Below are 23,605 nucleotides of genomic sequence, written 5' to 3' on the forward strand. Positions count from 1 at the left end.
AAAGCTGCAGTCCGTAACTTTTTTTCAAAATCAATTTTTGAGCAAGTACATAACCAGCCAGTGTTCAAAACTATCTCCTTACCTTAGCCCGATTCACAACGGTAAGCTTGTAATGTTTTATAATAAAATCTGTACTGGTGTGTTTCCTCGGGAAATTCGAGCATGCAGCCATTTGTCTTTGCGTCATTACGTCACGTCTGTTTATGTGAAGGAGTCCCAGCTAGTAATTTATATCATGTGAGGATAGCAAATCATTTATAGCCTGTTCTCACAGCAGCTGCAATAATTAAGCTTATCATTTTGATGGCGGATTGGTCTGACAAATTAACGTTACAGATTAGACTATAGAAATTGAAATCTACATTGAACATTAGATTCATCCGCGCTGAGAAGCCATGCCGATACACAACTCACGTAAAGATAATTCCGCAAATAACTGCAATTGCAGGTTTTAAACAGAGATGGCGACAAAGAGGCAGATACATCTCAACCTGTCCATTCAGTTGTTCCAATTACTGAAGAAAGTGTTTACAACAATTCAAATGTATTTACATTTTTTAAACTTTATATATGTGAAGAAAAATCATAATACATAATAGCCTTGACTTTGGAATATGACTCAAACTTCAAAGCTTGTTTGAAAACCCCAGAGTTTTCATCTGTGCACAAGAGGTTACACCATACTGGAGCAGCAAATGTTCCTCAGATCTTTGCACAACTCTCTCTCAAGACTTACTGCAGTAACTACTGCCAATTTAGACCGCTAGAAATTATCAGAATTGCTCAAGAGTTGCATAACATTAATGTGAAGTGTGACAAATGTAACAGTCATCCTGTTCAATCCTAGGTCACTGCATGCATTGTAACTAAATATGTTCATTTTAACTGAACCTACAGTTATAACATACATTATAATATGACATTTTCTGAATTTACTTGCATTGCAAATTATGATGTTCAAAAGTTTACACACCCTTGGCTCTTAATATCAGTGGCTGTTTGCAGTCCTTTGACTGCCCTAAGTAGTAAAGCTGATGTTTTGCCACACAAAAGACAACTGAGGGATTCACACGCAACTCATGATGCTCATGGAGGAGACACATGCTGACACATGAATCAACTGTATGAAAACCTCTGAACAAGATAATCTGTGCAATTAGAGTCATTATTTTGTATTGTGGAATATATTTAGTTATCTGTTGTGCTTCTTCAAACCAGCTAAAAAAAAACAACAACTGTTACAAATTCTGCAAAGGCTATATTAATCAATGAGCATTATTTTATAAAGCCTGTAATGGTTAAAAAAAAAGCATTAACCCAGCATAATAATACATACAATGATAGAAAAGGGTATTTAACTTAATTTTATTAAAATAATTGATTAACAGTATGTACTCTATACACATCAAGAACACCTTCAAAATACTTGACATCACAAAACTGATCTCAAATTGTGTAAGACTACGTCGCATCTTGAACACCACTCAATGGCAACTCAATACTGACTAAATTATGAAGCTCTTTTTGTGTATATGATATATAAACATCATCGCTCTTTGAGCATTGAGGAAAACATCTTTTCAGACACATAAAAACGAGGGCTTGTTTACTTCTAATCATGTTGTCGACGTCCCTGCATCTGTTCCAGCCTTCATTTCTGAGCTCATCATCAGCTGCAGCAGAGGTCTTAAATAAGCCGCTGTCCTGCAGAGTTCAGCTCCAACCCTCATTGAACATGAGAAGCAGCTAATCAAGCTCTGCAGGATCACACAGGCAGCTGAGCTGAAGCAGGGTGGAAATAAACTCCACAAGATGGTGGGTTGAAGACCTCTGAGCTACAGGATGACTGGAGCTCTCAATCTGAAAACTCAAGAGTTCCCTTGCACAGTTTCAGCCGTCGATTTATCAGTCACAAACTCTATAAATGGCACTGCAGCAGCACAAAGCAACAGTATAGGGCTTTAGAAGACAGGCAGCTTCATGGAGGTGAGTGTGCAGGAGGTGATGTCTTCACTCTGGGACGCTCTGTGCAGCGAGGGTTCAGAGGCGCTGCGGTTGATTTTGGGCAGCGAGTGCTGCAGCAGCTCAATAGAGGACAAAATCTGTGGACACAGATGAGAGAAAGCAATCAAGTGTGTGTTATTTACTGCATCTGCCACAGCTCTCAGGAAAACTGTTTATCTACATTTTTCAGTTACCAACCAGAATAAGGTATTTAAAATAAGTAAGTAAGGGATAAAACTAGGCTAGGTATGCATTAAAGCATTTTGGACGTGGAGGTAAAGAACCACCCAATGTGAAACTGCGTGTTTTAAAACTGTGGATTAAAATTTGTACAGACAGACAATAGTTTATCTTTATCTAAGGGCCCTTAGATCTAGAATTCTAAAGAGAAAGAAAGTAGTGCAGTAAGATTACATTAATTTGAATGAATTTAAGTAAAGGAGTGAGAAAGAGAGAGCGAGCCTGTGTTTTGATCAGGAGATTCAGTACTCTTCCAGAAGATGCGTAATAGCGCCCCCTACCATATAATAGTGAAAACACGGAAAGATGGAAAGTTCTGTCAATGGCAGGGAAAGAGTTAAACACCTTGTTTGTAGCCATGCAATTATTTCTGTCAAGTAGCTACATCATCATGTATTTGTATAAAGCTGGCTACTTTTGCTCGAACTCATACAAAAGGTATAGTTATAAGGCCAGGAAGAGTTCATCATGTGTAACCCTTGAGTAATTTGATGTAAAATGAAGATTACAAAAACTGTTATTATTATCAGAAGCATAATGTCTATTCAAACCAGTGGTTCTCAAAGTGTGGGGCGCGCCCCCCAGGGGGGAGCAGAAAAAAAAAAAAAACAGCTGCCACAACGCCGTTCAAGTGCGTGAATAACGGTTGGCGCAGTGCCTTAATAAAGCGGCACAGAGCATCAGTTCCATTGAATCGTCTTCAGCTTAGCAAACCAGTGCAAAAGAAAAATGCAAGTGAGAAAAATGCAAGTGATAAATCAAGCAAACATCAAGGTCAAGAGAGCACACGCATAAAGTTTTTCTTGTCTTCTTCATGTCAGCGTTACAGAAGGAGATAACATAGGTAACTCAAGTAACTTGATAGTTTATTTGCAGGTGGCAGAGAGCAAGCAGGATAAACAGGTGAGAGTTCAATATCAATGGCTGGTATAGCACACTTAGCTAGAAGGTAGCTATCTCTGTGTCTTTGCAGGTGATGGGATCATGAAGGCTGATGATAAGTGGGAGATCTGGAGAGAAGACGAAGGACCATGAAGGATGAAGAAGATGAAGGATGTAGACGGACAGGAATCTCAACGGGTGCAAGGTAAGTTGTATGGTTAGTAACAACGTTAAGACCAGACACTGAGGTGAGGAAAGTGGCTGCAGATATAGTGAGTGCTGATGAGGGTAATGGCTTGCAGGTGCAGATGATTGGGGAGTGAGAACAGGTGTAAGTCAGAAAGGATGATGGGAAGTATAGTGCTGAGGGTGACTGAGCTGGTGACTGTGACATTACTTCCCCCTCCCGGAAAGCGTGACCTCGCGCAAAATATAAACTCCATCCAGGGTGGGAGGGTGGGCGTCCCTATCACCTGACACAACTCCAGGACTGGAGTGGGCTCATGGGTAAGCTCGTGGTGAGAGCAGGCACTGGGCTGAGCTCAGGGACGAGAGTGGGCATATGACTCTGGTCAGGGGCTGGAGCCTTCACTGGACTCTGGTCAGTCACTCTCTGGAGCGGATTCGGGGATTTCACTCTCTTGGGTGGATTCGTGGATTTCACTCTCTGGACTCTGGACGTGGACTGGAGTTTCAAGCGGCCATCTTGGCTGAGGGCTCAGGCACGGCGGCCATGATGGAACTAGACTCTGGAATGGCGGCCATGACGGGATGAGACTCTGGAATGGCGGCCATAACGGAACGAGACTCTGGAATGGCGGCAATGAGCGGCCATTCACACACTGGAACTGAATCGGCGATTTCACACACTGGAATGGGTTTAAGAACATTACTCACTGAAACAGACAGGGGAAGAGGACTCACTGGAACTGACTGAGGACGGTCTCTCAATGGAACCGACTGGTGAGTTTCTCTCACAGGGACTGATTCTAGCCATGAAGACCAAAGATGGGAAATCTTCTGGAGAGCTGTCTTGAAGACCATAATAGATGGGTCCTTTAGCTTTGCTTGCAGGTCCACGCTGTTCAAAACAGCTTTTCTTGCCCGAGGGAAGACTGGAGACTCATGACTGAATCCTGTAGGGGGGCTTGGTTTAGCTGTTAAAGCACCACCCTCTTCTGGAAAGCGGCCGGGAGCAGCAGCTCATTTGCATTTAAAGGGACACAAAAACGGCGTGTTTTTGCTCACACCCAAATAGGGGCAAATTTGACAAGCTATAATAAATGATCTGTGGGGTATTTTGAGCTGAAACTTCAGACACATTATGGGGACACCAGAGACTTATATTACATCTTGTGAAAAGGGGCATACTAGGTGCCCTTTAAAAAAAATTTACTCATCTTGGTCATTTTTATATATGCCAAGCATGCTGGAAAACAAGCAGCAACTCTATAATGTCACTGATTTAGTGTCATGTATGTTTAGTTACATAATCTGTTAAAGGAAAGCAAACATACCTGGGGAAAAAGAGGCCTCTCGTCCTTGGACTTCTTGATGCAGTCAGCCACCAGTCTCTTCATGGCTTTAGGACATCTCTTATAGAGCTTACTGAGGTCTGGAGACAGATATCCCCGACCAACCATGAAAATGATCTGAATAAAACGGAAAATATAGAACTTGAAGCACAGGAAACCACTATAAATATATGCATTCAACAATTTAGTTCTAAAATCATAACAGCACAGTATTGCACGGCGCAGCCATTTATAGTAGGAATAATAGTTATTTGTCTGTCATAGACGGATCTTTCTCATATCTTAACATGATACTAATAAATCTAAAAAAAAAAGTCAAAAACATGTCCAGGTCACATTTTGACAAATAAAAAAATAAAATAATGATAATAATAAATTGATATGATTTTGCATAAAGATAAGACATGATTTCACACAGAGACACACACACACACACACACACACACACACACACACACACACAGAGGATAGGGGTTAGGGAGTAAGCCCAATGCGTGCTCTACAGTCTCTGGGGTCCTGATTAGTTTACACGTCTAAATTTAGTCCAGAGGCTCTGCAGAACATGGCTGGGGTCAGACTGAGAGAGATCCTGATCCATGTTCACAAGCACATGCACAGTCATGCTGGATAAACCATTAGCTTCTTGCTTACTGAAAGGTTTGTGAGGCATTTGCTGGAGTGTTGTCCACTATACTTGCATATAAATGTAATATATTTCAAGTTCTTTCATGACTGCCCTTTCAAATGAACTATTTAAAATCAATGCAACATTAATAACATTGGCAAACCATGTGCCTTGACCAAGACCAAGCAGCTCTTCAGGCCTGTATGCGTTACCTGATCTCGGTTGGCTATCTGTGAGTAGGGCAGCTCCCCAGTCATTAATTCAAACAGCACAATGCCATAAGAATACACATCTGATTGGAAACTGTAAGGGTTGTTGTCCTGCATTCGGATCACCTCGGGTGCCTGACGGGGGAACAGCATAAATGTGGGTAAAGGGTTAATGACAGATACTTGTTCAAAATGGAATGAAGCAGGCAGAATCTGAGATGCTGAGCACCGCACTGACCATCCATAAAATAGATCCCGAAGGCTGCTCCACCTGTTGAGAACCACTCCACCTGGCCTTCACAGTGGCCAGGCCAAAATCTCCAATCTTCACTGTCAGGCCTTCATGTAAGAAGATGTCTGTGCTTGAGTTAAAGTCAAAATCGAGCATCTTTTGGCAATCTGCATAAAGGCTTGTCCACCTCCTTTTAACCAAGAACAGCTCACTTCGACAGGAAGGTAAAAGCAGCTATGTATCTTCATGCATGAAGACCCATTTATGCAACCATATTACAAAGGAAGGATTAAGTTAAGTTTACAGCATATCTTTTTTCCCTATATGCTATTAGAGTCATTTTAGATATATAAAGCTAAAGAAAACTATGGGTTCAGGTCAGGCCTTTCTGGAGGACAGTAATGTTCATCCGAGTAATTCTTGTATATGTGGACCTTGCTTTGTCATTTTGGAACAGACTTTGTTGCACAGAATTCTTTAGAACTCCATTACATACATTAAGATTTATGCTCACTGGAATAACTGGATAATGTCACGATTTCCTCTACACGCCCTTTATCATCCGTATAACATCAATCAAGGAGATGTGCTCTTAAGAATGCATGTCTGTCCATCAGTGATACTGCTGTGAGGGTAAGATGTCAAGTAAAGTGGTCTCTGGATGTAGATAAACCACACTTAGAAAAACTGTGCATACTCTTTGAAAAAAAAAAAATCAAACTATTAGAAATGCATGGCTAAAGTTTATTTGTAAGTAAGCAAGTTGCATCAAAAAACACTTTCACATTTATTAATTTGCCTAATGTGTATAATATAATCATTATTACTTGAATATTATTTGCCTCCAAATTTAACATTTGTTATTTACTTTAAAGGTATACAATATAACTTTTTTTGTTCAAAATGAACAAAATTTAAATAATGAGTAAATACATCATATTTTAGACTTAGTGGGATAGTTTTCATTGGAAACTCCATACGTCACTCGCCTGTGCGTGTCTCGTCATATTTGTAAACAAAAAAAGTTTCCTTGGCTGCTTTGACACGTGTCTGGTGTGAGAGTGGCAGATGTTAGTTGTCACAATGAGCAAGAAAGGTTGACATGGAGCAGTTAAATCTCCAGGTAATCACCTGTTTTAAACAAATGCCAAACAGAGAAGAGTCTGCTGGCAAAAAGAGAATGCGACAGAGCTTGTAATAAAACAAGAATCAACATTGGCAAGAACTGAGGGATTTGAAATGTTGTAAAAGTGATGCAGAGATGATGGAGTTTTTATTACTCAGCAGGTGAGTAAGGTGTTTTATTGAACAGATAAATTGCCATATGTAGCTCTCTAACAGAGTTCACTGTAAAGCGTGATCTATTGTGAAGGGTCATTTCATTATAGTTGTTGTAGCTGTGCTGGAGTTTAAAGGGTTAGTTCACCCAAGAATGAAATTTCTGTCATTAATTACTCACCCTCATGTCGTCCCAAACCTGTAAGACCTTCGTTTGTCTTTGGAACACAAATTAAGATATTTTTGATGAAATCCGAGGGTTTCTGAACTACACATAGGCAGCAACATCATTGCACCTTTTGAGGTTCAGAAAGGTACTAAAGACATTTTTAAATAGTCCATGTAATTACAGTGGTTTAACCTTAATGTTATGAAGCGACAAGAATACTTTTTGGGCGCAAAAACAAAACAAAAATATCATATCATCTTCATTTTAAGCAAGCAATATAGTAATTTTTTAACAATAGTTGAGTTACTACCCAGCATGTTGGGCAAACATTTAACCCAACCACTAGGTTAAAACACCCCAATCGCTGGGTTTGTCCATTTTCAACCCAACTTAGGTTGTTTTTAACCCAGCATTTTTTAGAGTGTAAATGTAGCTAAATAGCTAAAACTATCACATCTGCCTTTAGACCTCAAAAGAACAGAATGAAATTATATGTCTCATAAAAGGATACTGTTTGATTTCATGTCACGGTGGATGATGTTTTTTGCGTGTAGATAGCTGTGAGGGGAAAAAAAAACCATGATAAATTATTGTTGAGGCATTCACAATGAAGTTATACACATTCCACAGAGACAAATCCATTAATTCACAGGATGTGAAACTCACTCCATGCCCTGAGCCGTCTGTCTGGCGATATCTATCAGCTGGAACATCTGGAAGTTGGTCTCTTGCACATGGAGGTGTTTATAGAGACTGCTGCCTTCACACCACTGCGTTACAATTGCAAGATTGTCTTTTGTCATGTAGCCCATGAACAACAGGATGTTGACATGTCTGGTTTTTCTGTTGGCAGCAAACATACAACAGAAAACAAAAATTCAGATGCTTCAAACACAAACATGCTATACTTATGCATTGCAATAAGTGTGAGGGGTGTGATCAAAATCTTAAATTATGTATATGGCCTGTGCACTTTATCCCAATGTGGTTTCGTCATGTGTGAACACTGACTACCTACGCAATTTAAAAACTTCAGAAAATTTGGACTAAACCACTCAAATCATATGGATTAGTGAAGATTTTGAAACATCAAAGATTGAATTGCGTAGGCAGTCAATGGAGGAGCAGAACCTCTCGGATTTCATCAAAAATATCTTAATTTGTCTTCCGAAGATGAATGAAGGTCTTACGGATTTGACATGAGGGTGAGTAATAAATGACAGAAATTTAATTTTTTGGGTGAACTAACCCTTTGATTTCTGGGTCAACAATTACTGTAATATAGCAGAATGCAATGTTGCCTGGAAAATGTAAACAAGCTTTGGTTATATTTTGCCTGAACTAGATGGATCAAAATAGCTGCCAATCAACAAAGCCGTCGACACACTGCTCTAAAACATCATCATAGCAGTGAACAATCAACATCAACATCTCACCTCAGAACTGCCACCTCATTGCGGAAGGCTTGAAACTGCTCCGGTGTTGGGTTGGTGACTTTTAATATCTTCACAGCCACATCACCTACAGCAGGTTACAGCGCAAGTTAACCAGGTCACAACTTGTCATCTAAGTGACAGCTAGATTTTACCGAAGCTGGCAGGGTTAAACCGATGCTTACCATGCCATTTCCCTTTGTGTACGGTTCCGAAGGAGCCCGACCCAATCCTGCTCAGCAGCATGACCTCATTAGCTTCAATCTCCCAGTAATAGCTTGAGTCTCTTTTATCCCTTGGCCGCTAAGAAACAATAACTAATGTAAGCATTTAAGAAAGTGTGCTAAAACAATCATATTTGACCCCAAGAAACCTATTCCTTTAACAACAATTAAATACATTTTCCAACTAAATTATCATTACAGTAATAAATACTTAAAATCATAAAGTACAATTGTAAAGTATACATCATTGTAGTACATTAAATGTAATAAAATGTCCTTAATAGTGAAAATGCAATACAAAATGTGACAGTTCAGTGACAGTAGCAGATGGTAATATCATGGTACTTACACTACATAATGTGACACTGAATGAATGTTGTACTCAGAGCACAGTATTTGGTAGGGCCGCCCCCTAATATTCGACTAAACGTTAGAAGAGACTTAGTCAACTACAATGTTATTTGGTTAGTCGCAGAAAAAAAAAGCATCTTGGACCGTTATCAGTAGTTCCTTGGGGTAATTACAGTATGTTGGGCAGGAAATCCAAACGTTCGTTTATCATCCATCAACCTCAAATATGGCCTATCATTTAAAACATAGTAAAAATAGTAAGTAGTAGTAACTTTACATAGCTGCTCACTTTAACGTTAACCTAGATAAATGTGCGTTATTATTAGGCAAATATTCAAGCGTTTGTGCGGAGTGTGGAAGCTGAAGTATAGCGCTTACTGCACGACATGAAGACGCCAGCGCGATCACTGACATTTTTACCTGACAACAGCGGAAACAACTTAAAATATTCTGTCATTTTTGGTTATAGATAACAATAATACATCATTCGAAACTGTAAAGGTTTTATTTTTATTTGTATTATCTTGAAATGTCTACATTTAAAAGAAATACTTTCTGCTTATGTAATCCGTATGAAAGGTGCATTTCTCTCTATAGGCGTGCAGCCGACACTGACTAAGAAAACACTTGTTTATTAATAACTAATTAAAATGTCCCCTTGCTATTTTTTCTGACACATTCATAACCATTACTTTTGCCAGTGCTTTGCGGCAAGCTTTATGTGTAATAAAGCTTAGGCTATATATTACGCCTATGAAAGGCTCATTATGGTTTAGTATTCTCCTCTGTAAATCTTTAAGTAAATAAATTAATGAACGTGCCATTAGTCGACTAATGGCTTAAACGAACGACTACTAAAATCTTTAGTTGGGGGCAGCCTTAGTATTTATATAATTCTCCTTCACCACATGAAAGACTAAAGTGATGTGCACTGTAATTGGCGTTTTAGATGAAGATGATGCCATCATGTTCTAGTAGGTTGGAAACTGTGGGTGGTGTGGACCAGGTGTGGACTTCTCTTTGGCCCTGTTTACACCTGGTATTAAGATGCGTTTTTCCTTGGAAGGGGTGAGAAGGGGGTCTAAAATGTTTTGATCTTGTCCACTTTCAACCACTTTCAGAGGTTGTCGAAGATGCTTATGGCCAGATTGGTTTTGTAGTGTAGATGCTCATGAGGTCAAATGTGTTCAAACAGCCACTAAAGACTGTCTGCTCTCCATCCACTAACCTAACTTGAGGGTTATGGGACGTGTTTTGAGAAAGTTTGATTGTTTTGTTGCACTTCTCTATATTGTGCTAAAACACACAGATAATGATCTCTTTCCATTCACTTCCATTTCCACTCGCTCGTAAGCAGTGTAATGACTTCACAGGAGATGCATTTAAAATAATGTTAAGAGCAGGTGTAAGCGGGAATGCTGAGCACTTGTAATCGGATCACTGAAAACACATCTTAATACCAGGTATAATAGCAGGGCGTTTATCACTATGATAATGAAGTATCTGAACTGCAGAGTCTGACCAGGATCCTATAACTGCTTACATCCTCTGCATACCATGGTTTAGGTCATAACCTGAGTGCTTTGTCTCCACTTCTAAGGACTGTCCACTGAAACGTATATATAACACTACAATGTTTCTCTGCCTTGATGACTGCTGCATGACAGAATTCGTGCAGCACGATTCTCCTAGTCTTCATTTCTGAGTTTCCTACAACATTACTTGACTAATGAGCAAACAGAAAGAAGACTTCACAGAGCTTACGATTGTGACCTTCTCCTGTGGGTTAAGGGATGGTGCCCGCTCTCTCTGGGCTGGGGTGGGTACATTGGGCTGACTCCAGCCTGTAGGGCTCTGATTCGGAGAACTGCCCGCTGCAGAGACATGGTTAAACAAAAATTACATGATCCCTATTCATGCCATAATTAAACTACAGCAAAAACATTTTTCATAAATCTGTCTTGATGTTTCATTCTTACCTGAGCTGTGAACACGTATGGCATCCTAGATGAAAAGCAAGCAAACAGAAAAAAAAAAATAAAAAAAATCAAGAAATAACACAATCTTTCAACTCCTTAAAACCCTAGGGCAGAAGCTTGTTGCTTGCACAGTTTACATCATTCTGTTGTGTTGCCTATGTTACGATGTGCACCGCATACAACTAGAATAGATAATTCGCTCACTTACGATCCTATAATTCCATTATTAATGTTTAGAGTTCATTTTTGACAACAAACAATATGAGGAAAGGTCATATTTACATGCACAGAACAGAAGCAAGAGAAGAATGTTTAAGAGCTTGCTAAGACAGAAATCATGTTTGATCAGTTTCTTTTTAGATCCCACTTACCACGGTCTCATGCTCTCTCAGCTCAATATCACTGGCTGTTGCTCATAGCTGCTAACCAGGAGAGTGTGCACACTTGAAAATGGGTCAGCTAGATTTCAAATAAGTTTAAACTTTGTAGTAATGTAAATTTATCTGAGTGTTTTGAGGGGCACATGAAGCGATGACTTGGATCTGGAGCTTTTGTATAGTCTATAGGGGAGACTGGAGATGGTTGTAACACTGAGTGAGTGTTTAACCACTTACAAACACAAAAAATATTTTCTATGTAGAAAAATAAACATCTCCCTTCTGGGTTAATATTTGATATGTTTAAGTAGGTAAACTGTTTAAGTAGGTAAACTGTACAAAACCGACTCGACTTTCACATAAATGTTAAAAAATTGAGTGGACAATTGTAACACTACTTTATGTGTATGAATGTGTAACACTACTTTACACATTTATGTCTACTGGACCCACAAAGGCCGCACAAAATAGTTCCAAAGCAATACGGTTTAATATTTTTAATATTTAAACCTGTTTGCTGCTTTAGAAATAAATGCACTCTTTGTACTTTACAGATGTTAAACCAAAAAATGTCACAACAATCCTAGTCTCCATAGCGAGCATAGTTGCAGACTTTAAGGGATAGATCAAACCCACTCAAAATACTATATGCCCAAGGTTGAGTAAATAATGTTTGGGTGAACCAACCCTTTCAAATACGAAAGAGTAACAAGCTTTTGTAGCGAGGTTTTATTGCAGCATGACAGAAAACAGGTAGAGTGAATTTTTAAGCACAGCAGCTCATGGACTTGACCCAGCTCACTCACAGCAAACACAGGCTGCATACAAAGTGCAAACTGCTGTCTGAGGGCATTTTCACACCTGTAGATCATTTGCTTTGTTCTGAAACAGGGACTACATATACACTCACTCAGGGCTTGACATTAACCTGCCAAATGCAGGTGTATTTCAGCAGTGGGGTGTAATGCAGTCACTCCTTCTAGCCACTTTGGCGGATTGAATTTCATATATAATATATAGATTTTTCAATTGTAGTCATCTGAAATAATAAACTAAGTACAATATAGTGTTGTCAAAAATATAGATTTCTGTATACATATCGATAATGAAATATCTGAAACGCTTCAAATACTCATTTTCTGCAGAATAGATTCACAATACCATCTGCTCTTTCTCTCTCTCTCATCTCTCCGACAGTGAGTCGACACACAAACCCGCCTTGTTTCATTTGCTCCGGATGAATATTGTTGGTGTTACAGGGCTTGAATTTCAGCATGGGATTGCGTGTATTACACATAATTTTACTCATTCCCATAGATTTTGTGCTCACGTGCACATAAAGCCACCTTTCAGTACTAAATTGAGTTCTTTTTCGCTGCTTATTGTGCTTAAACAGTCAAATACACAAAATAATGTCAAAATGCCGGTCTTGCCGTGTTTTAGTGTAAACAGTCAGTTATGTTTTAAGTGAATGTAAACAGTTGAGAAAGAAAACGCATGCGTAACAGTATAATGGATCCATGCGTCAGGTCTTAAAGTGACAGCAGCCTAATATACCTGCTGCCACATTATAATAACATAATATTAAAAATATTTATATGGCAGTTTTTCCCCATGGTATCGATGTCAAAATTGTAGCCAGTGAAAATGCTGAGTGGCTAGTAACTTTGGAAAACCACTAGACACAGTGACTGGTAAGCAAAAAAGTTAATGTCAAGCCCTGTAGAAGAGCAATTACACAACATTTTAAGATGAAGAGGCACTCTTTGGTTTTCAACTGTGATACCTAATGTGCTCATTCACAGAATCAGACACTGCTGCTTTTTATATAACACATTTCCCATTATGAATTATGACAGCACTTGCCAGGTTCCGAAACAAATGCTCCAAACAAGCCAGGTGTGAAAACGCCCTGAATCTCAGGCAGTGTAAGAAAGCATCTATCTGTTAAGCCACTACCTTACGCCTGGGCAGCAAGGCAGCAGAGCAGCTGCATTCTGTTTTAAACACAGCCGTACTGAGGAGAAGAACAATACCTACTCTTCTCTTCAGACAAAACTGCTGATGGCACCAGGAGCTTGGAGACGTGCCTAGCTACTCCCCAGCATGGTGCAACAACATGACAGTGAAGAGAAAAGGGAAATGATGGAATGAAAGAGAGAGGAGAACAGCAAATCTAGTTAATATTTTTAGAAGCTTGAGAGCTTGACAACTGACACCCATAAGTGGTGATCACAAAAAGAGGGAAGTAGAGATGAAGAAATGTCAAGAACAAATAATCTGCATCACTGAGATAATTGAGACCGAGAAGGAGTGGGACTTCCCATGTGGCTGATTCTCAGGTTTGTCATTACCTCAATCTGGCTGCTGTCGACAGGCAGGGTGGTGCTGAGCATGTTGACGTTGGGTGTGGAGGTGGAGCGCAGTCTCTGTGTCAGAGCCGCTCCGGACGGGGGGTAAGAGCTGGTGTAACTGAAGACATGAGGGTTTGAATGTCTGTGCACCGAGCTAATGGAAATATGAATACACATCTCAGACTACTGCGTATGGACGGACAGTGTTATGCTAAAAACGACCCTTGCAGTATCTAGAAACAAGAATATCACAGAAACTAGGAAGTGGGTGGGGGAAAAATGTATTAAAAAAAGAATTTCAATTCATTACTTCATTTCAAATTTCAAAAATCCCACTAGATGGCCTTACCAACAACATATGTCATAGCTCCAATAATCCACAAATGTTATGTAAAGAGCTCGCATAAGACCAAAACTAGATTTCTAGATCTTCCTGAGGAAAACGTGAGTGGCGTTTACCAAAGACAAACTCACCAGTCCACATGTTTTGAGTGTTTGCTTAATGAGCCAAGTCAAAAGAGACCACCATATATTGCTTGGGTTTCTTTTTTAATGCAAGTCTGTTGTACTTTTTTATTTTTAGTGGTGCTTCCCGCAGCGTTTGTCATAGACCCGTGAATGAGGCTTCAAATCGACCAGCTCATTGAGGAGAGGTGTGCTATGACTTTTCTAAGCAATTGGACCTACGATGTTAGCACAGCGGACAAAAAAGCGGGCAAAAAATCCCATAGACTTAACATTGACAGAATGTTCATGATTTTGAATCCCAACTGCCATTTTCTCACATACACACACACACACAGTGTAGAAAATATCACTGATTATAATGGGTTCGTGTTGCTCCGCTCGCGTCCGGTGTAGACACGGTGTTATCTTATCAAGCAGGAAATAAGTAATGACCCAAAATCTTCATAGCCACACCCTAGCAACCAGTTTCAGCACCCTAGCAACCACCCCATAGACTTCTATTGAAAAATAGATTAGAGGGATATAAATGAATCAGAACATCATAGAGACACATGAGTTTGGCTCTTTTGATTTGGGCAGACATGCAGTCTGTAGCATGCAGTCTTTAGCTTTTTATAATAATGGTTATAGTACTAGATCGCAGCTGCATTTTCGACTAGAAGTCCCAAAGGTATTCTCCGAATTTGGAAAGCATGCCTTTTCTTTTTATGCCCCTAGGGCTTGGAACGACTTACAAAATGTACTGAAATTAGAGTTTTTGCCTCCTTTGAGTACTTTTAAATGTATTTTGTATTCTGCTTTTATAGAGTCTTGTAAGTGCTTCTCTTGACCTTTGGCCTATATGATTTGTTGGATTGTTTTTGTTATTTGTATGGAACTATGTGTGCTGCCGTTTTGACCAGGTCTCCCTGGAAGAAGAGATTATGATATCTCAATGGGATCTTCCTGGATAAATAAAGGATAAACAAAATAAAAGCATGCATCACTGTAGCATCTGCCCAGTGCCGAGTTTTGCCACTGCAAGCACCACTCACATTTTCTTCAGGAAATGTACATTCTAATTTATTTTACTATCCATCAGGCAAAAATGTAAATCTGATTGCCCAGGGAAGTTATAGCATACCTTTCAACACAAAATTTTATTGAAGTATGTGAAGGATTAGAAAGGGTAATGTTTATACACTTTTCTTTAAGCAGAAGGAACTGGATGAAATATTCTGAATGATATCAGTCCACAATCTGACCATGTTGGTTCGTTGGTTTTGAATCTGCTTTTCATCAGGTAATCTGAAATGATGAGTTACCTGTTGGGGATTCTTGTCAGGGATTCCCTCATTCTCCGAGATGTAGGTGCAGGTAGAGACGGAGTCCCACTTTCACCCGGAGTTGGAAACAATCTGTCAGATGTATATTAAAGTATCATACATTCTGTAATAATTTGACTCATATGTACAATGAAAACAACTGAAAAATCACGGCGTACACTCGACGCAGAAGTATAAATCAGCCTTAAGACTACTTCAGATAAACTGACAAATCTAATTTAAAAACAGATTGATGTGACCGTAGGCCAGTGACAGGCTTCCATTTCGATGATAAGACACAATAACGGCACTTTATGTCACAGTTCATCTGATCAATAAATCAGCATATCATGTAAACAATTAGATATATATATTTTTTAAATTGATTGTAAATCCTAATTTTAAGTTGTTGGATATTTTTCAAAACAGTGATAAAACAAATGTTGAGACATTAAAGAATAAAAGAGAGACTTACAGAAGCTGTCTGATGTTAGTCCAGTCTACACACATTGTGGGCACTTTTGTGCTGCAGTGCTCATGGAACTTGTAGCCACACGTTTGGCACCGGAAACCATTTAACAGGAACTTCTGGCATATGTCGCAGAAAGCCAATTTCAGAAATGTTTTTCTAACCTAAAAATAAAATAAATAATCTTTTTAGTTGAACTATGAATAGAATTGTTCAAGTGTGCACAAAAAAGCCTGTGTAGCACTCACAAAATTGTGTGTGGTTAAGGGAACATGGTCTAAAACCTCCACTAGAAGTTCCTCCCCGATGAGAGAGGTAGAGTCTGTGCTCCAGTCCATACGAGACTTCTTGCTGCAAACATAAATATACATTAACTTGCTTGCTAAACATACATTAACATTATAGACTTGTCATACTACCGGTTATGAGGGACAATACCAATGTAAAGGGGAAGCATTATGAATGAAACTCACAACAGCTCCTACTGAACAGAATACCTTTAAATAATGTATAATATCTGGTACACGTGCTGTGATTTTGTGTCACATACTTTTCATACATGAGAAGTGCGTTCAAACACAAACACACAAGTGGTGGCCGTGGTAATGAACAATACCTGAAGTAGTGGTGCACTGATCAGACAATTTGAGACAGATCACCAATCACCAATATTTTAACACTAAATTAATTGATATGATCAATATTAGCCCAAGCGATATTGGCCTAAGCGATTTCTGAGTAACGCTGTTGAAAATTGAAATCAATACCCAAACTAACAATTTTGTGAATATTTGCTAGATGTCTGTTCTGAGTGTGTGCAGAGAAAAAAAAAACTGTCTTTGTACATAGTGCTGGCTGTGTAAACAGGACTAAGACAGAGTGGATCAGACCGATCACCACAACACACTTGTAGCCAATCAGCAAGCAGAGAGAGTGAGTGAGTCAATTATCAGTAGGGGGTGTGTTCACTCATTATGGGGGAGGAGAGAGAGTGAGCCAATCAGCTGTAGGGGGTGTGTCCACTCATGATGGGGGAGGAGAGAGAGTGAACCAAACAGCAGTAGGGGGCGTGTCCACTCATGATGGGGGAGGAGAGTAAGCCAAAGAGCAGTAGGGGGCGTGTTCACTTATGATGGGAGAGGAGAGAGAGTGAATCAATCAGCTGTAGGGGGTGTGTCCACTCATGATGGGGGAGGAGAGAGAGTGAACCAAACAGCAGTAGGGGGCGTATCCACTCATGATGGGGGAGGAGAGTGAATCAATCAGCAGTAGGGGGTGTGTCCACTCATGATGGGGGAGGAGAGTGAGCCAAACAGCAGTAGGGGGTGTGTCCACTCATGATGGGGGAGGACTGAGCCAATCAGCAGTAGGGGGCGTATCAACTCATGATGGGGGAGGAGAGAGTGAGCCAATCAGCAGTAGGGGGTGTGTCCACTCACGATGGGGGAGGGGAGAGAGTGAGCCAATCAACAGTAGGGGGTGAGTCCACTCATGATGGGGGAGGAAAGAGATTCGATCAGCATGTCCATTTATGATGGGGGAGGAGAAAGAGTGAGCCAATCAGCAGTAGGGGGCATGTTCACTCATGTCAGGGGAGGAGAGAGAATAGGGCTGTACGTTTAATCAAAAGGAACTGAAATTAAATCAAAATTGTGATTTGGCAAAGGCCGTGGTTTTTCTCATGCACAGCTTGTCAGTGAAGCACGGCACTTTCAAACGATTCATTCAAAATACTTATTCATTTACGAACAAAGCAAATGACGGTCTGTATAAATGGGTCATTGAATCACTTTCTCAAACGATTCGTTCAAAAATGCAGATTCATTCAGAAACAAAACCCCACTGTGTGTTGCTAAGAAACATTCTGCTCCGGCTTTGTTTTTGTTGGCAAAACGAACAATATTTTGTCTAAAATGAAAGTAACTTGTATTTAGTGCTGAGCAAGTGTCCATTTTGCACATATTGCAGTTAAAAAAGATTGGCCGTTCGCTGATCACAGCATGTTTTGGTCAAAGACTGGTGGCTATCGATGCACCTCTAAAAGCTAAATCACTTGATGACACAATTGATACAAAAGTCCTTTTTCATAATTACATCATATAAATAAATGAAATATTTACATTACTTTTAGTATTGAAAAAAAAAAATGTACTCATAAAAAATATTGGTGGACAACATGCATTGTGAATCACTTTGTAATCGTTACTCTTTGAACTGTAATCTAATTGAATCGTGTAGCCAGCGAAGATTCACACCGCTAACAATTACACAGCCTGGATCTGAGCGCAATCATGAGGTGCTCTGATTGCACGGCCGGTTTCATCATTTCCATTGTGTAAACTGACCTTCTCTGTCCGGGATGGAGACTGAAGACAGCGCAGCACTCTGGCTGGAGCCCTCGAACCTTCAGCGCTTTGATCAGGCAGCTGTGGAGCGACACGCCTGGACGCACATTCACCTTCAAGAGGAGTGTGGACATCAGTTAAAGAGCAGAAACGCACAAGACCATCCACAAGACCATATGCATTTAACTGCACTTTACATTCCTTTAACCAATAATATTTGCATTTTTTGTAAAGCAGACTTAACTGCCTGCTATAATGAGCTCTGCCAAGGAGGAACTGGCCGCTGGATTTGATAGTCAGCAAAATTCATGCCAACAATAATATTTAAGTTTTGAGGCAGATTACCGTTGAGGAAACTGTTTCAATGTCTTGCAACTTCATTGCTTAGAATACTGTCTGAAGCTTAACTTAATTCAGTGTTTTTGTAATATTTGTGGAATATGACTGAAATGCTCTCCATAACGCTCTATCATGAACACAAGTCTCACCACTGTCCGCTGCTGGTTGGGCAGGAAGACTCTGATGGTACGGCTGGTTTTGGAGTCATCTGAGGAGCAGCGCTGAGACTGGATCACAGGAGACGTACGTGAGCTCTCAAACACAGAGTCCTTCGCTCCTAGACCGTTGGTGACGCTCCTCCACGCTCCTTGCAGCTGCTCCATTACAATACCCTCTAGCACTCACGTCTGGAGAAACAGCAGCCAAAAACAAAAAAAGTGATCAATTAAAGGAAATTATTAGTAAATCGTAGGACTGGGACGATACACCTATCTCCAGATTCGATATTATCACGATTTGGGTGCCGATACGATATGTATTGTGGTTTTTAAGCATTGTGATTCGATATTGCTATGTATTGCGATTTTTGTTTGCTTTTTTAACTCTAGACAATGGAGAAAAGTTGAATTATACACTTATACATGATGGTGTAGGTCGTACATCCGTAGATGTCTCTCTGTCCGCCATTTTTCACTTTCTCGTGTTCACTAGTAAGAAATATGACATCATGATACTCACCGATACAACACATATCGCCGCCTCAGGGCTCAACACTATTGTCTTCATTGTTTCTGACCCAAAACCTTAATAAATAAGGTTGTGACACCAAAAACTACTAGCATAAATTTCAAATATTGTTAAAGACAAGTAAACTGTCAGTAATAAAATAAGAACAAATAATTAAATTACAAGCAATAGCACAAATACAATAGAACAAACATACATAAAATAAACACTGCTTTTCATGTTTTTCAGGTAAGTCTTCAGGCAGAGAAAATGAATAATCAAACGTAAAATAGCACTGCATAGTCTTGACTGTATAAATTAAGCATCCTTATTAATTAATCCTTATCAAAGTTACAAAAGTTATTCAGTCAAGAGCAGTGAGTGACTTTCTCTTTGTCTTTTGTTGTTAGATTAATATTGAGGACAAAGACAGCAGTAGGTTTATTAGGCTGCTGTCACTTTAAGAGCTAAATCTAATGCACGGATTCAATCTACTCATACACATGCATTTTCTTTCTCAACTGTTTATGTTCACTTAAGACATAACAGACTATGGCTTTGTCTGAAATCGCCCCCTACACCCTTAAATAGGGCACTATTTGAGGGGACAGCCATTTGTAGTGGTGTCCGAAACCATACGTTATTGAGTGCACTCATTCAATTCCATAATGCAACGCAATAACGACTGTACAACCGATGTTCACTCAACAGCTAGAGAATACCCATAATGCACTGTGAGGGTCATGTTGACTGAATTCCCGCGTCTGACCAGAAGATGGCGCCCGCAGCTGAATCATCCATCCATCCATTTTCCAAACCGCTGGTCCAATGTGGTTACAGCGTAATATCATACAGGTATAAATTCCTTTTTAATTGATTTTTAAATTGTTTAATTAAGGTTTATACATGCTAGTTTCAAGATAAATCTTTTCATTTCTACTGGAGCTGCCGGTTTCAAATGATTATTAAACATCAAGCACGAACTATGCAAAAGCGGCAGCCCTTCTGGCGCACTCAGTGTCTGAATTCACTCACTCTTTTTCATTCGCTCCTTCAAGTTAACTATATTAGTGGAGTAATGTAGGGAATAGTCTTTCAATACATCTTTTATACATCTTTTCATGTGACAACATTGAAGAAATGACACTTTGCTACAATGTAAAGTAGTGAGTGTACAGCTTGTATAACAGTGTAAATTTGCTGTCCCCTCAAAATAACTCAACACACAGCCATTAATGTCTAAATCACTGGCCACAAAAGCGAGTACACCTCTAAGTGAAAATTTCCAAATTGGGCCCAAAGTGTCAATATTTTGTGTGGCCCCCATTATTTTCCAGCACTGCCTTAACCCTCTTGAACATGGAGTTCACCAGAGCTTCACAGGTTGCCACTGGAGTCCTCTTCTACTCCTCCATGACGACATCACGGAGCTGGTGGATGTTAGAGACCTTGCGCTCCTCCACCTTCTGTTTGAGGATGCCCCACAGATGCTCAATAGGGTTTAGGTCTGGAGACATGCTTGGCCAGTCCATCACCTTTACCCTCAGCTTCTTTAGCAAGGCAGTGGTCTTCTTGGAGGTGTCTTTGGGGTCGTTATCATGTTGGAATACTAACCTGCGGACCAGTCTCCGAAAAGAGGGGATCATGCTCTGTTGGCATTCATGGTTCCCTCAATGAACTGTAGCTCCCCAGTGCCGGCAGCACTCATGCAGCCCCAGACCATGACACTACCAGCACCATGCTTGACTGTAGGCAAGACACACTTGTCTTTGTACTCCTCACCTGGTTGCCGCCACACACGCTTGACACCATCTGAACCAAACAAGTTTATCTTGGTCTCATCAAACCACAGGACATGGTTCCTTAGTCTGCTTGTCTTGAGCAAACTGTTTGCGGGCTTTCATGTGCATCATCTTTAGAAGAGGCTTCCTTCTGGGATGACAGCCATGCAGACCAATTTGATGCAGTGTGCGGAGTATGGTCTGAGCACTGACAGGCTGACCCCACCACCCCTTCAACCACTGCAGCAATGCTGGCAGCAGTCATATGTCTATTTCCCAAACACAACCTCTGGATATGACGCTGAGCACGTGCACTCAACTTCTTAGGTCGACCATGGCGAGGCCTGTTCTGAGTGGAACCTGTCCTGTTAAACTGCTGTATGGTCTTGGCCACCGTGCTGCAGCTCAGTCTCAGGGTCTTGGCAATCTTATTATAGCCTACACCATCTTTATGTAGAGCAACAATTCTTTTGTTCAGATCCTCAGAGAGTTCTTTGCCATGAGGTGCCATGTTGAACTTCCAGTGACCAGTATGAGAGAGTGAGAGCGATAACACCAAATTTAACACACCTGCTCCTCATTCACACCTGAGACCTTGTAACACTAAAGAGTCACATGACACCGGGGAAAGAAAATGGTTAATTGGGCCCAATTTGGACATTTTCACTAAGGGGTGTACTCACTTTTGTGGCCAGCGGTTTAGATATGAATAGCTATGTGTTGAGTTATTTTGAAGGGACAGCAAATTTACACTGTTATACTACTTTACATTGTAGCAAAGTGTCATTTCTTCAGTGTTGTCACATGAAAAGATATAATAAAATACTTACAAAAATGTGAGGGGAGTACTCACTTCTGTGAAATACTGTTAATCAAACAACAAAAGACAAAGAGAAAATCACTCACTGCTCTTGACTGAATCACTTGTTTTGTAGATTTAATAAGAATCAGTGTAATCAGTGTTAATTTATACCGTGGAGAATATGCAGTGCTATTTTGCAGTATTTCTTATCTGAATACTACTGTTAGACCTACCTGAAAAACTTATAGCACTGTTTAATTTATTTGTATCTTGTTCTCTTTTTCTTACTGACTGTTTAGTTGTCTTTAATAATGTTTGAATGTTTATATTAAGCTAGTAGTTTTTGCTGTGGTATCGAAATTGGAATTGAGAATTGTGAAATTTCACTGATATTTTATTTTGGTGTTTTGACAAAACTATTTATCAGAATACAAGGTTACATGGGTCAAAACAATGTTATTTATTTATTTGTTAGTTTGTGGTAGCCTGAACAGACCAATAAAATTTGTACACTGTACTGTACTTACACAACTGCCGTGACAACTCTTCTCAAATACAGAAACTTACTGGAATTGTGTAAATCATGTGTCATAATAATGAAGCACGCACACACACACAGGCAGTCCTGATTCTCTAACTTTTCAATCTTTTCCAGGAAAACCCAAAGTGAACATAAAAACCTGTCAAAATAACAAAAACCATCATGTAAGTTTAAGCCAAACAAGTTTACTGCAGTAAATTAAGTGTTATTGTTTTTATCAGAGTTTGTACATTTCATAAAAACGATATGGATCCCCAACAAACGAGGTTTTTCACGTAAGCTCTTGATGTTTAATAACGCAGTTCAGTGTAAACGCATGTGTGTTTGTGTCGACTGTGTGCAGAAGAGACTCATAACAAACACAAGTACACAGTCGTTAAGATGTACGGAAGGGGTGTAAACTTCGTTGAAAATAAACTTAAATAATGATCTTTATTCACAGGGCAATCATTACATGTTATTATAAAGGTATAAAGGCATCGGTTGCACTGGTATGAAGGGTTGAAGGAACTGTCGAGCAGCTCTTTTTACATCTGCGGCCCTATTTCTTCTACATAAACCTATTAACGTTAAATCAACCAGCAAACTCTTCAAACATTTCGCAAGCCAGTTATATTTTTATAATCACTAGACGAAAAGCTGAGATGAGATGTGACACGACCATTACAAAACTCATAATGCGTTTCAGGAGCGATAAACACTCACCAGAGAAAGTTTGAAGAGTTCAGCTCCGCCATAACCTGAAGAAACGACACAATGACGTCACCCACCGCCACAAGATGAGTAACCTCCCTCCCTCACTCACACACACACACACACACACACAGAGAGAGAGAGAGATAAAGATATGATATAAATATTAATAATTAATCTAAGATAGACAAAGAATATATCTGATGTTTGAATCTCTGAGTGAAATAGGCCTACTTCTGAAATGAATCCTTTGTAAATAACACCATCACCTATGTGAGCCATTCAAGTGGGAGGTTGTATTTTTG

The 23,605-nt window shown here is 39.8% G+C and overlaps 1 protein-coding gene across 5 annotated transcripts; it reads right to left on the bottom strand.

Moving 5' to 3' along the window:
- Positions 1-1,349: 1,349 nt before the first annotated feature.
- raf1a (Raf-1 proto-oncogene, serine/threonine kinase a) lies at positions 1,350-23,544 on the bottom strand. Of its 5 annotated transcripts, none has more exons than XM_051879595.1 (18): positions 23,313-23,544; positions 18,967-19,164; positions 18,479-18,591; positions 16,382-16,484; positions 16,140-16,297; positions 15,665-15,757; positions 13,893-14,010; positions 13,579-13,632; positions 11,162-11,186; positions 10,947-11,056; positions 8,793-8,910; positions 8,611-8,695; positions 7,841-8,017; positions 7,686-7,732; positions 5,734-5,852; positions 5,499-5,630; positions 4,644-4,778; positions 1,350-2,102 (listed from the first exon to the last, which is right to left on the bottom strand). In XM_051879595.1, the coding sequence occupies exons 2-18, from the start codon at positions 19,138-19,140 to the stop codon at positions 1,962-1,964; spliced, it is 1,902 nt and encodes a 633-aa protein (XP_051735555.1). In that variant the 5' UTR covers positions 19,141-19,164; positions 23,313-23,544; the 3' UTR covers positions 1,350-1,961. The 5 variants fall into 5 exon arrangements, with proteins under 5 accessions (XP_051735555.1, XP_051735553.1, XP_051735554.1 ...); XM_051879593.1 differs by having other exon boundaries at positions 13,893-14,046; XM_051879594.1 differs by lacking the exon at positions 23,313-23,544 and adding an exon at positions 22,634-22,653 and having other exon boundaries at positions 13,893-14,046.
- Positions 23,545-23,605: the final 61 nt, after the last annotated feature.

The sequence above is a fragment of the Ctenopharyngodon idella genome, chromosome 22 (genome assembly GCF_019924925.1).
Source record: "Ctenopharyngodon idella isolate HZGC_01 chromosome 22, HZGC01, whole genome shotgun sequence".
Lineage (NCBI taxonomy): Eukaryota > Metazoa > Chordata > Actinopteri > Cypriniformes > Xenocyprididae > Ctenopharyngodon > Ctenopharyngodon idella.

Bases quoted from the DNA above. Each gene is read 5' to 3' on its own strand.
- raf1a (XM_051879593.1), bottom strand. From the start codon at position 19,140: ATGGAGCAGCTGCAAGGAGCGTGGAGGAGCGTCACCAACGGTCTAGGA. The intron at 5,631-5,733 runs GTCAGTGCGGTG...TTCCCCCGTCAG, and splicing joins CGGGATCTATTTTATGGATG to GCACCCGAGGTGATCCGAAT. The intron at 2,103-4,643 runs GTATGTTTGCTT...CTGTGTCCACAG, and splicing joins AGAGGCCTCTTTTTCCCCAG to ATTTTGTCCTCTATTGAGCT.